Raw genomic sequence first — 17,106 nt, 5'->3', positions numbered from 1 at the left:
ATTTCATTTGCATGGTAATAACACTTGAACTCTGGGACTATTTTCCATTTAACAGCCGTAGCCTTCGTTTACGCTATGCGTGAGCATAAATGAAAGCTGTTTAGCCAATAAACATGGGAAAAAATCCCCCCTCTCTCAGGTGGCTAGAAAGTGGGTGCTCATTTCAAGTTAAATTTACATGGAAAAGTGATCGCCACTTTTTCGAAAAAGTAATTTCTTCATATCATAAAAACTATTTTTTGCGATGGAAACGGTTTGCAGATTCGTTTTTAGCACACCAAAATCTACAAAAAAATTTTTGTTATTTACGAACGTGAGACGCACGGCCCTTAATGGAAAATTTTATCAAAAATCCGGGGGGAAATAGTTTTCAATAAAAACAGCAAATGAATTTGATAGAAAAAAAATGGATGCTACTTTTTTTTTCTTTTTTCTTGGCTAAAAAGATTTTTGTTTGATTTCTTTTGCATGGTATTAACCCCTGAACTCTGGGACTATTTTCCATTTCACAGACGTAGCCTTTTTTTATGCTAAGCGTGAACATAAACGAAAACTGTTAAATAGGCATTCGCGTACCAAACTGCCTTGTCAAAAAACCTTTAAGCCAATAAACACGAAAATAAATGCCCCTTCCTCAGGTGGCCAGAAAGTGGGTGCTCATTTTAAGTTAAATTTACATTGGAAAGTGATCACCCACTTTTCGAAAAAAAAATTTCTTCAGATCATGAAAACTATTTTGGTACTCCTTGGGCGTTGAGTTCCATGGCGACTCGCAGAATTATTTAATGGTCGTTCCCTTAGTACCCCCCACCTAGTCAAGGCTAACGCATGCGCACGTAAGATTTTTTATTTATTTACTTACGTGGTGGAGTTTCTATACTGATAGGTTTTTTGAAATTTTTTCACTGGATTATTATTGATTGAACACTAACCAGATTATGAAAAAAAATTGAAAAAAAAAAAAAAATCATTTCAACATTTGAAAGGGGTACTCACTTTTTAGTTACCACGTTCTGGTAAATCGGTCACTCATTTTTTTTTTTTTTTTTTTTCTAAATACGGAAGTGTCTTCGGGAGATATAAAATGGTCGCATGTTGACGAAGCAATGTATCGGGAGGCGTACAAGATGAAAAATTATTGGTAAATTTTTAGATTAGGTCCACCTCCTCAATTTTCTTTTAAATGACAACTTGAAATGGTTTTCGACTATGCTGAATACGAAAATCGCATTGAAATTTTGCAGAAATAAGTAGTTATCAAGATATAAAAAGTTGTATTATGCATTGTAATCTTTGGCGGCCATCTTTTTTACGTGCGTGTATTTGTTTATGGCGCGTGAAGCACGTAAAAAGATGGCCGCCGAAGAATACAATGCATAATACAACTATTTATTTCCGCAAAATTTCAATGCGATTTGCGTGTTCAGCATACTCGGAAACCTATAAATGTCGTCATTGAAAGGAAAATTGTGGAGGTGGACTTAATCTAAAAAAATATCAAATTATTAAACATTTCTCCAGCATGTTAGTGAAATTTATAATACTTTAAAAAAAATTTTTAAAAAAAACAAAAGTTTTGAAAAAAAGCAAAAAAACTCACCTTTCATAAAACAATTTTAAAAAAAAACATCCACAAACTGACTTTTAACTAAATAAGTTAAAAAAAAAAAAATTTTTTAAACTCGAAACTTTATTTTCATAAAAATAATAAAAAAAAGTCATGTTCAATCTATTTTCTTTTTTTGAAAAACAAATATATTTCTGACTTACAAATGTGGTAGAGGCCCATATTATATTATGGTTTTGATATACCGCATTTTTATTGCTTACAAAATGGGTGACTGATTTATCAGAATGTTGTAACTAAAAAGTAAGCACCACTTTCAAATGTCGAAATAATGATTATAAAAATTAAGCATGGGAGTGATGGTTGTACAACGTCGCCTTTCACACTTTTACAAACATTATTTACGTTAACTCTTTTCATAAATAATTTTTTAAAAAAAGTAACGAAACCATTTATTGATAATTTGTCACGTGTACAAACATTTATTTATTTACGTAGGCTTCACTCTTTTCCTGAATAAGAAAAGTTTTACTCTTTTAGAATAATAAAAGGAAAAAGTTACTGAACATTTATAAAAGGACTTACTTCTTTTCATGAAGGCCAGAGGAATAGTTGGCCGAAAAGTCGTGAAACAACTAATAAAGATGAGAATAATAGTCCGCAATAAATAAAAATGGTGCTAATGCAGAGAGCGACCCGCGCTATTTTTTAAATCATATTTCCACATTTAATTAATGTTTTACGATATGTTTTTTTTTTATTCAAATGTAAGGTTAAAGTAGAGAATAGGTACAAAATATCCTCCCCTCCCCATGTTAAGAATGACTTTTTAAATAATAACATTATTTCAGCACGGATCACTCTCTGCATGAGTATCATAAAAATTAATATGAATAATACTTATCTCAATAAGTGAAAGGCTAATTTCTACCGGAAATAAAAGGGCGATAATCTCGCAGTTACGATAAATATTTTTTATTTAATTTAATATTTTTATAATTCTCAATGTTAAATTATTTTAATAACATAAAAACATTCCTTGACTTTAAAAATAGAATTTCTGAAAATTTACATTAAATTGGTAACGTAGAAATATGGTTTTATTCAGTTTTAATGAACAAAAATTACATTTTTATATATAGAGATTTATTTCATTTTATTTTAATATTTATTGCACTTTATTTAATATATCTTGTTATTTATTTTAATATTTATTTCACTTTATTTAAATATTTATTTAGCTTTATTTTGATATTTATTTCATTTTATTTTAATATCTATTTCACTTTATTTTTATATTTCTTGTTATTTATTTTAATATTTCTTTCACTTTATTTTAATATTTATGTCATGTTATTTTACTATGTATTTCATTTTATTTTAATATTTATTTCACTTTATTTTAATATTTATTTCACTTCATTTTAGTATTTATTTCATTTTATTTTAATATTTTTTCACTTTATTTTAATATTTTTTTCACTTAATTTTAATATTTTTTTCACTTTATTTTAATGTTTTGTGCACTTTTTTTTAAATATTTCTTGTTATTTATTTTAATATTTATTTTATTGTATTTCGATATTTATTTCACTTTATGTTAATATTTCTTGTTATTTATTTTTATATTTATTTTATTTTAATATTTCTTGTTATGTATTTCAATATTTATTTCACTTTATTTTAATATTTATTTCACTTTATTTTTATATTTCTTTCACTTTATTTTTATATTTATTTCATGTAATTTTAATATTTATTTCATTTTATTTTAATATTTCTGTCACTTTATTTTAATATTTCTTGTTATGTATTTTAATATTTATTTCACTTAATTTTAATATTTATTTCACTTTATTTTAATATTTATTTCATTTTATTTTCATATTTATTTAACTTTATTTTCATATTTATTTCACTTTATTTTAATATTTATTTCAATTCCTTTTAATATTTGGTTAACTTTTTTAAAATATTTATCTCACTTCATTTTAATATTTCTTTCACTTTATTTTAATATTACTTGTTATTTATTTTAATATTTTTTTCACTTTATTTTAATATTTATTTCATTTTATTTGAATATTTTTTTTCACTTTATTTTAATATTTCTATCACTTTATTTTAATATTTTTTCACTTTATTTTAATATTTCTTGTTATTGTTTTTATTATGTATTTCACTTTATGTTAATATTTATTTCATTTTATTTTAATATTTATTTAACTTTTTTTAATATTTCATTCACCTTATTTTAATATTTCTTTCAGTTTTTTTTAATATTACTTGGGTTTTATTTTAATATTTCTTTCACTTTATTTTAATATTTATTTCGATTCACTTTAATATGTCTTTCACTTTATTTTAATATTTATTTCACTATATTTTAATGTTTATTTCACTTTATTTTAATATTTATTTCATTTTATTTTAATAGTTATTTCATGTTATTTTAATAGTTATTTCACGTTATTTTAATATTTATTTCATTTTATTTTAATATTTAATTCACGTTATTTTAATATTTATTTCATTTTGTTTTAATATTTCTTTCACTTTATTTTAATGTTTTTTTCACTTTAATTTAATATTACTTTCACTTTAATTTAATATTTCATTCACTTTTTTTAATATTTCTTTCATTTTAATTTAATATTTATTCACTTTAATTTAATATTTCTTTCACTTTATTTTAATATTTCGTTCACTTTATTTTAATATTTATTTATAAACTCGGCGATTCTGTTTCTTTATCGAGTTTCATCTTTTCCTGAATTTATTTTCATTTCTTTATTTAAGGATGTAAATTGGTAACCCTTTGTAGCAGCAAAATTAGCTACATTCATAGACAAGAGCTAATTCTTGAGGCACGAGATTTGCAATCCAGTTTCTCCCTGGCTTGTCCAATTACAAGCATGCTCTCAATCACGTGACTGAGTACATAAAAGGCGAAATCACAAACCTTTCTTCATCCTGAATCTTCCAGGCATTACTTCGACTTGGCCTATGGCCCCCAGGCCGAAAGTGATTACAACAAACTCCAATTTATTTCCACGTGCGTATATACCCAAACGAACTTTGTTTATCAGGCTACTGAACTGCACTCGTCGATACACCAACACACACACCCACAACACGCAAACACACTGAAGACTTTGCCCGACCAAGTAAACGACCAAGTTCTCTCCAATTCTCTCTCCTCTGATCTTGAGCACGTAGTACAATGGGGAAAGGAGTGGCTGGTTACTTTTAATGCATCTAAAACCAAGCTTCTCTCTTTACATCATCAACATTCTAATCCACATCTGGCATCAATTGAAATGAATGGCTCTTGTCTTCAGGAGGCCTCAAGTTTTGACAAGCTTCTGGGCTTGACCATTACTCCTGATCTTAAATGGAACACGTACATCAAATCTGTTGCCAAGGCCGCTGGAAAAATGGTGGGATCTTTCTATCGATCCGGTAGATATCTCACTGCTGATGCTATTCTCTATCTATATAAGAGCCAGGTACGTCCAAGGATGGAATACTGTTGCCACATCTGGGCAGGAGCTGCTAGAAAGGACTTGGCCTGCCTTGATAGAGTTCAAAATAGACTTCGTAGCCTCATAGGAGATGTCCTTTTCTTCTCCTTGCAACCTCTATCTCACAGAAGAGATGTTGCGAGTTTGTCTCTGATGTATCGTTATTTTCATGGAAAGTGTTCGACTGAGCTTCAATCTATGGTCCCCCCTCGCCAAACTTTCACAAGAAACACTCGTCTAGCTGTAAACACTATCAATAATTCCTCCCACTCTTTATCTGTGCCTAAACCTAAACATAGATTCCATGAACAAAGCTTCTTTCTTAGAACTGCACGCCTGTGGAATTGTCTTCCGTTTTCCTGCTTTCCGGCTGACTACAATATGGTTGTCTTCAAGTCTAACGTAAATAAGTTCTTGATGAGCCGTTCCATATAAATTATCAAATTTACCAAATTTTCATTACTAATGATTACTATATTGTCCAATTTCTACTGTACACTCTTTAACCCTTATCCTTGAGTGGCCTCTTGGCCTTGATAATGTGGTGATGCCTATGTAAAAAAAAAAAAAAAAAAAGACTTTGCCCTTTCTTTTTTCTTTAACCGGCCTCCTTCATCCCAACGACTGCTAGCTATAAACACGTGTAAACGGAACTATTCTCTCCTCAACAAGCCAGCAATATATTAAAGCTATCGTTACACAAGACCACTTCAACCTACTAACCCATTTTTATCATGTACAAACACTACTAACGAAGATGACAAATAAAGTTGTTTATTAATATAGATGTGTATGTATGTATATGTATGCATGTGTGTATGTATATCTATAGTTGTATGTATGTATTGTGTATGTATGCATATATGTGTGTGTGTATATATATATATATGTTTAGTCAGGTCATGTCATATGCTACTGGTACCATGTAACCCAGTACTACCTGCCTCATGGTCGGGTCACCGGCGACTAAACTGGTTCCTCCACCAGACTTGCTTGGTGAGGAGGGCGGCTTGTCTCCATGAAGGATTAAAAACAAGACCTTTCAAAGAGCGAATGAACCCTTTTTCGGGGTCAACGGCCAACAAGCACCGTGTGTGTTTCTGTGTATGTGTGTGTGTGCTGGGGTGGAGAGGGCTCCCGGGGTGGAGAGGGCTCCCGTAAGCCGTGGTGAAGGCAACCTTTCTAGGAGAAGCAAATCTCTGATTTAAAAAACATAAAGCAGGAGACCAGTACCCGCATTAAGCTGGTCTGCAGTTTAACTTGTTGCTGGCTATCTTGCTCTTGCTTGTTGCTGGATCTCAACATTTTGAACCGAGAGAGAGACTTAGCTGACATACAAAGCTAAGACTCTGTAACATCATCTGTGTATAGATACTCCCTCAGGTCTATAAAAATGGTCCCATGGCTATGGAAGTCATTTTGGGGCTCATGGCTGAGGGAGTGGCACTCGTCTGACAAGACGTTGCAATCATCATATATATATGTGTGTATATATGTATGTATGCATCAATTCTTTCTAGCCTGGAAGAACTTCCCTGTAGTGTGAGTGACCGGATGATAACTATGAGGTTACCTCTGGTAAATGGTCATTATACAACTCCTTTGAGTGTCTATGCACCCACTATGGATGCAACAGAAGATGAAAAGGTTGCTTTCTACCTTGCTTTGTGCAGTGTAGTTAGACACATTCCCTCTGCTTACAAGATCTTCATTCTTAGAGATTTTAATGCTACGGTGGGAAGAGATTTTGAAACCTGGGATGTGCTGGGTAAACACGGAGTGGCAAGTGTAATAGCAATGGTCTGATGTTGTTGCAGTTTTGTTCACAGATGGGTTTTAAATTCGGTTACACCGTGTTTCAGCAGAAGGACAAATACAAGACGACCTGGATGCATCCTGGTTCCAAACAATGGCATTTGATAGATTACGTGTTAGTCAGAAAACGTGAGATGAGGGATATCTGCAGTGTTCATGTCATGCGTGGTGCAGAGTGCTGGATCAACCATCGGTTGGTCCGTGCAAAGGTTAAGTGTGTTGTGAAGCCCAAGAGGAGGGGATCTGGTGTCGCTATCCCAAAGCAACTTAATGTTGACCGTCTAAGGGACAATATTGTGAGGGAGAAACTAGTTAAGGAGATGGAAGAGATTGACTGTGAAAACGCTTAGCCTGCTTTTAAGGAATCTGTCTATGAAGTATGTGAGAGAGTATTAGGTTATTGTGAGCGTAAACATCAGGATTGGTTCAATGAGAATGATATTGAAATTCAGGCTCTGCTTGATTCAAAGGCCAGGGCGTTGCCTGCTTATCTCGCGGGTGGTTTGACAATGGTGAGCAATATCGATTGAAGGACAATTTTAAGGCAATCAAGCGTAAGATGCAGAGGAGGTTGCAAAACATGCAGGATGAATGGTGGAAGCAGAAAGCTGAGGAAATACAGCTTGCCTTGCATTCAAACAACACCAAGGTCTTATACAGCCTACTGCATGCGGTTTACAGACCATCCAGATCACCTATCACTTCTTTGCGCTCGAGGGATGGTAGGGTCTTCTTCGAGACCCTACCAACATTCTTCATAGATGGAGGGAGCATTTCAATGACCTCCTGAACAGGCCTTCTTATGTTGATCAGGAATTTGTTAGGTTGATTCCTAGCAATCCGGCCAAGGATATCTTAGCAGAGGTTCCCTCACTCCAAGAGGTTGAAGTAGCTGAACAATGCAAAGTCTCCTGACCTGAATCGGTTGCATGCAGAGATCTTTAAATGCCCAAGGCCTAAGATGATTCAACGCTTGGCAAACTTGTTGCAGACTCCTTGGCGGGCTAAGTGTGTTCTGCAGGATTGACAAGATGCATTGATGGTAGTGTTATACAAGGGAAAGGGTGCCAGAGATGAATTTGGAAACTATCAGGGAATCTCTTTGCTGTCAATAGTCGGTAAGGTGCCCTGTAGGATCATGCTTGACAGAATGCTGGAAAACATTGCTGACAATGTTTTGCCTGAGTCGCAGTGTGGTTTCAGAAGTAGTCGAGGGACAGTGGATATGATTTTTACAGTGAAAGGGTCTGTATCAGGTGTTCATCGATTTAACTAAGGCCTTTGATACAGTCAATAGGAATGCTTTGTGGGAGATTCTAAAAAGAATTGGCTGTCGTGACAAGTTTGTAACCATCTTAAAGCTCTTTTTTTTTTTTTTACATAGGCATCACCACATTATCAAGGCTAAGAGGCCACTCAAGGATAAGGGTTAAAGAGTGTACAGTAGAAATTGGACAATATAGTAATCATTAGTAATGAAAATTTGGTAAATTTGATAACTTATATGGAACGGCTCATCAAGAACTTATTTACGTTAGACTTGAAGACAACCATATTGTAGTCAGCCGGAAAGCAGGAAAATGGAAGACAATTCCACAGGCGTGCAGTTCTAAGAAAGAAGCTTTGTTCATGGAATCTACGTTTAGGTTTAGGCACAGATAAAGAGTGGGAGGAATTATGGATAGTGTTTACAGCTAGACGAGTGTTTCTTGTGAAAGTTTGGCGAGGGGGGACCATAGATTGAAGCTCAGTCGAACACTTTCCATGAAAATAACGATACATCAGAGACAAACTCGCAACATCTCTTCTGTGAGATAGAGGTTGCAAGGAAGAGAAAAGGACATCTCCTACGAGGCTACGAAGTCTATTTGGAACTCTATCAAGGCAGGCCAAGTCCTTTCTAGCAGCTCCTGCCCAGATGTGGCAACAGTATTCCATCCTTGGACGTACCTGGCTCTTATATAGATAGAGAATAGCATCAGCAGTGAGATATCTACCGGATCGATAGAAAGATCCCACCATTTTTCCAGCGGCCTTGGCAACAGATGATATGAAGTCTGTGATCAACATTGGGGGGGGGGGGAACTGGCTGATCCTATTTCAGTAAAAAATGGTGTTAAGCAGGGAGATATTCCAGCACTCATACTCTTTGCGTTGTATTTCACCATGGTCTTTCGGATGGCATTTGAGGGTTGCTCTGATGGTGTTTATATTCACTACCAAACTACTAGTTCAACATTAGGCACTTCAATGCAAGTACAAAAGCACTCACCAACACGATCCGTGACTTGCTCTATGTAGATGATTGTGATCTGGTGACTCATATGGGGGCTGATATTGTGGACGCCTTTGAGGTTGCCTGCAGTGCATTGGGCCTGACTTTCAATCTGAAAAAAACTGTCTTAATGTATCAGCCTGCGCCAAGCATGCCATCAGTTTATATCTTTGGGTCAAAGATAGTGGTTGCGCTAAGTTTCTATACTTGGGTAGCACACTAAGTATGTCCGGTGCCCTGGATGATGAGGTATTGTTACGGATCAGCAGGGCGAGTGATGCCTTTGGAAAGTTGGACAAGTGCTTGTGAAGCTGTCATGGGATCTCGCTACCAACAAAGATTAAGGTTTATGCCGCATGCATTCACTCTGCGCTTCTCTATACCTTTGAGACTTGGACAACATACAGGAAGCATTTGAGACGTCTTGAGTGGTTTCACCAAATGTGCCTACGGCAAATCTTATGTGTGGACTGGCAAATGTATGCCAGTGATGTTGAGGTTCTTGAATGGACCAATGTCTAAGCATTGAGGCTCTCATTATCAAATATAGACTGAGATGGAGTGGTCATATGGTAAGGATATCAGACAGTTGACTTCCCAAACAACTCCTTTATGGCGAGCTCGCCGAGGGAAGACGTCTAGCTCAAAAGCCTAAAACGAGATTCAAGGATTGTTTGAAGTCCACTTTAAAAAAATGTGAGATGGATGAGAGAACCTGGGAGAGTCTTGCTTTGGATCGTGGAGAGTGGAGAAGGACCTTGCGGAGGGGGGGGGGCAAGTTTGAGTCTGATCGAACCCAGTATGAGCAGCTGAAACCTGATATCCAGAAAGGGAAGGTGCAAGAAGCAGTGGATGGGCTGGGGCACCAAATTGATCTGGAGTGTGAGGTGTGCGGGAGATTATATCTGAGCAGAACTGGGCTGATAAGCCACCAGACTACTCATCAGCACAGTGAGCCACAAAACAATCTTATGTTGCCAGATCTAACCTATGTCAACTATGGGTGGACGTGCAAAACAGCAGGCGGTTTGAAGCGGCATTTGAATATTCACAGAAGTGACCATCAAGAACGTGTTGCTAGTGGTGCACATGTCTGCACAATGTGTGCCAAAGAATGCCAGAGTTTGGCAGGGCTTAAAAGCCACCTTCGTGCGGCCCATCATTGATTTGTTTTCATGTTTCTGTATATATATTTTTTATATGTGCTATATCAAGTAATGGCAATGTTCGAAAACGAATTTGCTGCCATCATGCGTGTATGCATATATATGTATGTATACCAATGGCCTTCTTCAGTGTCATGTCTGTTTGAGGGTGTGCAAGTCGCTGGCAGGACTAAAAAGTCATCTCCAGGCAGATGGACTTGCAGTGACTGTTTGAGAATCAGCAAGGCATCAGACGCATTTGGAAGGTTACACGATAGAGTCTGGTCTGACGGTGATCTAACTCTGATAACTAAAATGTCAGTATATCAAACATGTGTAGTGGCATTCCTACTCTGTGCCTCTGAAACATGGACTTGTACCGGTCACATACAGAACTGCTCGAGAGGTTTCATTAGCACTGCCTTAGACATATTCTTGGTTTAAAGTGGGATAGCTTTGTCCCTGATACATATGTCTTAAATAAGGCAAAACCAATCAGTATTGCTACCATTGTTATTAAGAACCAGATGCATTGGGCTGGTAATCTGGTCTGGCTTGATGACTATCCACTCCCAAAACAGTTAGTCTATTGTGGGCTCCTTCTTTGCAAAAGATCCCAGAACAAGCCCAAAAAACGTTTTCGTGATACCATCAAGGAAAGTCTGGTGAGCTTTCATGTTCCTTTCCTGTTGACAGTTGGGAGTCCCTAGCGTATGATCGCAAGCAGTGGAGGGCACTGATATACAGGCGCGCACAACACTTTGAAACAGCCAAGATAGACTGAGCAAAGCTCAAGAGAGCATGTAGGAAAGCCAAACCTTGCCGCCCAATAATGGAGATCTTTTGATCTGTTAGGTGTGTGATCGGGCTTTGTTGTCAAAGGCAGGTCTTGTTAATCACATTAAAGCGCACGATGATACAGGTTCTTTTGTTGTTAGTTTCATCCAAACCAATGAAAGTTTTCACTGTCATGTCTGCTTGAGAGTGTGCAAGTCGCTGGCAGGACTGAAACGTCATCTTGGGGCACATGGAATTTCAGTGACTGAAGGAGTGGCACTAGTCTGACGATGTTGCAATCATCATGTATGTATGTAGGTATGTATGCGTGTATATGTCTATACATGGGTATGTGTATACATATATATATATATATACATATATGTATATATATATATGTATATATATATGTATATATATTATATATATATGTGTGTGTATGTATGTATATGTGTACGTGTATGTATATATATATACATATATATATATATACATATATATATATATATACACACACACATATGCACAAACTCAAACTCCCCCCCTCTCACCTGCAACAGTCCAAATGTAGTAGTATATAATATATTGCACTAGATGCACAAAGGGTAACTATGTGGGGGAAACAGGTGAAGAGTTCCGCTTATGAGTCAACAATCACAAACAAACAATTAGGGACAAATCCACACAGCACACAATAGCAATGTACTACACCCTCCCACCCTCCCAGACTACAGCATTGACAACATGAAATGCATACTGACAGCCTCCAACTTTCGGACGGACACAGCGAAAAAGAAAACAACATGAAAAGAAACTCATTTTGAGACTTAACATCCACATCTCTTGTCTCAATAAAGATTTGGGACCAATAAATGAGTATTCTGTTCATAAAATCTAAAATAACCAAAGACATTTTCTTACAGGGCACAGGGCAGGGTGAGTATGCACGGTGAGGAACGGCTTAGCATTCCCCACTAGGAGTTTTTGTTTCTGCAATGTTTTTTTGTTTTTTTAGCTTCCACCTATTTTAATTTTCAACACATATTTAATTCAATTTTCCGAGCACGCATATGGGCACACACAAACGCACAGATTTATGCATGCGTTACCCATTCCCCCTTATGAACCCTGTATAGTCCTCTCTGAAGATATATGCGATTAAGTTTATTATGGTTATTATTATTACTATTATTATTTTTTACTAGCATGAGTTCCCAGTGTTGCCCGGGTGTTTGGAGGTGTGTGTTTAGCAAAAAAAAAAGTGGTAGTAGGAAAGCAGGCTCGAACCCATACTGTGGAGGAAAAGAATGGGGAAAAAAACGTGACGTCTTTGCTGTTACGACCACTGCCAAACTGGAAGTGACGTAGGTTTAAATTAAGGCTAGACAATCAAAAAGAGGGGATGACTTTCGGCAACAGGGCAAAAAAAGTGACCCCTCCCTGTAGAAAAGTGCCCAGTTGAGGGTGAAGAAATTAATGTTTTTAGCCAATTTTTCTGTATTTGTTGTCTGAAGGGTCGAGCTTCAAAACGATACTGATCTTGTGAAAATCTGTCGCCTCTGTCGAAAGTTTTAGGTAGACATACATACATACATTTATATATTGAGAGCTCAAATTTTCGACCTAAACCGATTAAAAAGCTTGTCCTATCTCTGAATACCCTTTATGTAAAATTTCAAATGTTTAGACCAGAAATTGTCCGAGTAATTTGGTAGAGACCGCAGAGATCAAATTTTTTTTAACTTCGACCCCTATTATGACCCGTTTAACATTTATTGTTTTGGGATCAAATCAAGTTATTAAGTTAGATCAGGGTTGTCCAAAGCCTAGCCCGCGGGCCGCATGCGGCCTCCTTCAATGCGGCCCGCAGCCTCTTCTAGAAAACTTTTAAAAATTAGTATTATTTAGACATCTATTGAGTTATTTCGAAAAAAGTTGTTTTTTACTAAACTTTATTTGAGTTTGAATTGGAATAATTCAACTCAAACACCTTTATTCCATACTGTATACAGAATTTTAATAGTTGTAGTACACCATCATAAGCATACAATTGTTTTAAATTGTGATTTTCATTTTGATGAAATAATAAACATTTATTATTATTATTCTTTATAATTTCAGTTTTACTTAATCCTCCATTACATTCTGTTCTATTTTTTCTTTTCAGACTTAGTTCCACATTTTTTACGATGGCTCAGAAAAGAAAAATCTCTGATGAAAAGGGTCAATTCAAGGATAGTTGGGAATTGAGGTTTCTGGTGAAAGAACAAAGTGGTCGAGTTTTATGTTTAATTTGTAATGAAATGATATCTGTTATGAAAGAGTACAATGTACAATGACACTACAGCACTCTTCATGTCACTGGCTATGATAAATACACTGGTGAGGCGCGGCGAGCCCTACTCAATGATCTCAAATCAGACCTGCATAAGCGTCAAGAAAAGATGTTTCAATTAGTGAAGCCTTCGTCTTCTACAACCATAGCCTCTTATGATGTATCACTTTTGATGGCTAAATCCAAAAAGGCATTCTCTGACGGTGATCTCATTAAGCGATGGGAAAGCGGTGATCTCATTAAGCTATGGGAAAGGCCATGGGCTTTAACGATGCAGCTCTTGGGTTTGAAAAAATTCCACTCTCGCATCAAACTGTTGCTAGACGTGTTGAAGAGCTTAGCAATTTCGTTCAGGAGAAGGTCATGAATCAAATTCAGCAGTGTGTTTATTTTTCTCTCGCTCTTGATGAAAGCACAGATATAAGGGATGTCAGCCAGTTGCTTGTCTTTGTTAGAAGTATTGACTCACAGTTTAATGTCAGTGAGGAGTTACTCAGCTTACTCCCACTTTTTACCACTACAAAAGGATCTGATATTTATGAAGCACTGAATTCTTTAGTGAGCAAGTATGGTGGATTTCAGAAATGCTCTTGCATCGTTACAGATGGTGCCAAATCAATGACTGGAGCTAAAAGAGGGGTTATAGCGTACTTGAGAGATGCTGGAGTCGACTGCCCAATGTTTCATTGCATTATTCATCAAGAATCGTTATCTAGTCGCTGTATACGTTTATCTGATGTAATGCAGCATGTAATGAGAATTATTAATTTCATTAGAGGCGGTAATAAAGCACTGAGGCATCGTCTATTTGTTGATTTCTTGAAAGATTTGGATACAGAATTTTCTGACGTTTCACTCCATTCTACTGTTCGTTGGCTTAGTGCTGGGAAATGTCTGCAGCAGTTCTTCAGTTTGCGTAATGAGATTCTAAACTTTTTAGAAGAACTGAATGCAGACACTGATGGATTTAAAGGTTTATTGCAAGATGTCAACTTTCTGAAAGGTCTAGCATTCCTCACGGATATTACTCAGCATCTGAATAAGCTCAATTTAAGTTTACAGGGTAGGAATCAAACAATTGTTTCTCTGTATGGTTTCATAGATGGCTTCCGCAAAAAATTAAGTCTCTTCAAAAGTAATCTGCAAAGTAACATTCTGATTCACTTTCCAAATTGTGATGTTATTTCTAAAGAAATAGAGGACAATAACTTCTGCTGCTTTGTTGAAACTCTTGATACCCTGATTGAAGACTTCAACAAGCGATTTCAAGATTTCCAGCACCTTGAGAAAAACTTCAATGTATTCAATGCTCCGCTGACTATAACTATATCAGAAGCCGATGAAGATTTGCAGCTTGAATTGTGTGACTTGCAAAGTGACCAGTTTTTATTAAGCAAAGCTACACTGCCAATCACTCAATTTGGGCCTCTTCTTTCTGAAGAGCATTATCCTAATTTACGCCGTTTTGGATTGCACTTGCTGTCAATGTTTGGCAGTACCTACCTTTGTGAAGCAGCATTTTCCGCAATGAAGTCGATTAAATCCAAAGAGAGGAATCTACTTAATCAAACATCTCTGCCTTCGTTTAACCTCAGTTGACATTGACACAAAGGAGTTGGCTTCCAAAATGCAGGCACACCCATCTCACTGAATTTTAAGTAAACTGTACTGTTTTACGTGCTTCCTTAAATATTTTTTACAAATAAATTTATGGTTTATTCTTATTCATACTTGTCAGTTATTGTTAAGGTTTCCTGGTCTACTGATCTTGCTCAAAATTTCCAAAACTCTCTTATTCGTCGTATTCACATCTTAGCTTCTTTAATCTATTCTCCGGGAATATGTTTTTGTGATAAATATAAAGATTCATTTACATGTACGTGTTTTACTTTACATCTGGTACGGTGAGACAGTGCATAAGAGGAAAAATGTCAACCGCGGCCCGCGATCTAATTTCCTTGCCGAATGCGGCCCGCGTCCCTTAAAGTTTGGAAACCCTGAGTTAGATCGATGTCGAAGGAACCTATATCTAAAATTTCAATTGTTTATACCCAAAATTGGCAGAGGAGTTTGGTAGAGTTCTCAAAGGTCAAATCGTTGAACTTTGATCCCTTAACAGCCAAATTTCTGGCCGAAAACAAAGATTACAAAGATTTTCCCAAATCTCCATACCCTGTATATCAAATTTCGAGTCTGTAGACTGAAAATTGACAGAGTTATTGTGTATGGAAATGTACACAGACAGACAGCACCTGTCTTTTGGTTTTGGGGATATCTTTAAGACAAAGTGTATGCAAATAAGCCTTGAACAATTCAAGAACTTAAGGCAAACATATGACAGGAAATTCTTTCCCTACAACCTCTGTTGTTAAGAATGTTAAGTCATGGAGAATTGGTTAGAAAGAGCTCGCCTTTACAAAACCGAGAATATGAGGCTACTTAACAGACATTACTTTTCGTAATTAAATCAAAACAAATTTCCACATTCTAAACTGTGTAATAAAAAAAAAAGAATTAATTAAATACAGTCATTTAAGAAAAATTTATTTCATTTTCAAACTGTAAAGTGGCTTATGGGCCACCCTGTAGATGGTTTTAGGTTCAGTCCCTCGCCTGAGACTGGTGCTACTCTAGTCGAACTGAAGTGCTGTGATATAGTGAAACAGTCTGTGATGACTATATATATATATATATATATATATATATATATATATATATATATATATATATATATATGATGAGAATAATGGAAATAGTATTCCAACAAAATAGAGAGATAAAAAAAAAGAAACAAAACAATTTAAGTTATGCGTTCATCAACGTTTCATTTTTCTTGCAAGACTTTCTTTGGATGAATAAAATTAAAAAACAAAACATCAGTACAAATTGTAGTGAAAAGTGAATGTGACTGCAGTTACGGAGGTGGGCTGCAATGCATGTGCGAACTCGAAACCCGAGCGATGGAAGATGACGGCGACGAATCAGCAGGTGCGAATGCACATTAATTTGCATAAATGAGATAATATAAGGCCGGAAGTTAAGATATTTGGTAGAGGCGAGCCATTGAGTTGTCGAGAACCTGATGGAACGTGGAGAGTCGCTGATAATCAAGTCCCAGGTTTTTTTTTTGGGGGGGGGGTTCGATTAGGAGCTATTTCGGCGTTAAATATGGAACCATATGCAGCCGAGATAAAATGGGAAAATTTTAATGATTCGCGTCGAAGCTGGAAAATTAAAAGTCGCGTTGAAAATTGAAAAGCATTGTCAAAGATAGAATTGAATGAGTCGTGTCAAACTCCGAAGGTTGAAGATGAAGTGAGTCGGACTTTTTTTGTCTTTTTGTTTGTTAATCCCAGTGGGATTTGTTGGATTTCTTTAACTATCGTCGTCAAGGGAACGTGGAATTTGGAATGAAATTCGCTTATATTTGTTGAAAAAAAAAAAAATTTTTTTTTTTTTTTTTTTTTTTTTAACGAAAATGATTTTATAAAAGTACAATTCGATTCGGATTTTATTGTTTGAAAAAAGTCATCGTTGTTAAAAGAACTTGAAATGCGATTCGGATAACTTGTATGTATAGAAATCCTATTTCAATGCGGAATTTAAAATGAAATCCTGTTGTGCTGACAAGGAAAAAGGGTGTCCTTTTTAAACGATGGATTTATTTT

At 35.8% G+C, this 17,106-nt stretch overlaps 1 protein-coding gene across 1 annotated transcript; it reads left to right on the top strand.

Annotated features, from left to right (window-relative positions):
* Positions 1–4,366: 4,366 nt before the first annotated feature.
* Positions 4,367–15,626, top strand: LOC145275233 (general transcription factor II-I repeat domain-containing protein 2B-like). The gene is made up of 2 exons (XM_080127656.1): positions 4,367–4,622; positions 13,271–15,626. Exon 2 carries the CDS (start codon positions 13,685–13,687, stop codon positions 15,035–15,037), a length of 1,353 nt encoding a protein of 450 aa, XP_079983782.1. The 5' UTR covers positions 4,367–4,622; positions 13,271–13,684; the 3' UTR covers positions 15,038–15,626.
* The last annotated feature ends 1,480 nt before the right edge of the window (positions 15,627–17,106 follow it).

This window comes from Euprymna scolopes, unplaced genomic scaffold, assembly GCF_053919585.1.
Source record: "Euprymna scolopes isolate OS-2025 unplaced genomic scaffold, ASM5391958v1 sca67, whole genome shotgun sequence".
NCBI classification, from domain to species: domain Eukaryota; kingdom Metazoa; phylum Mollusca; class Cephalopoda; order Sepiida; family Sepiolidae; genus Euprymna; species Euprymna scolopes.
This window is presented reverse-complemented; position numbering and strand designations above follow the sequence as displayed.

Excerpts from the sequence above, each read along its gene's own strand:
- LOC145275233 (XM_080127656.1), top strand. The coding sequence starts at position 13,685 with ATGGGAAAGGCCATGGGCTTTAACGATGCAGCTCTTGGGTTTGAAAAA.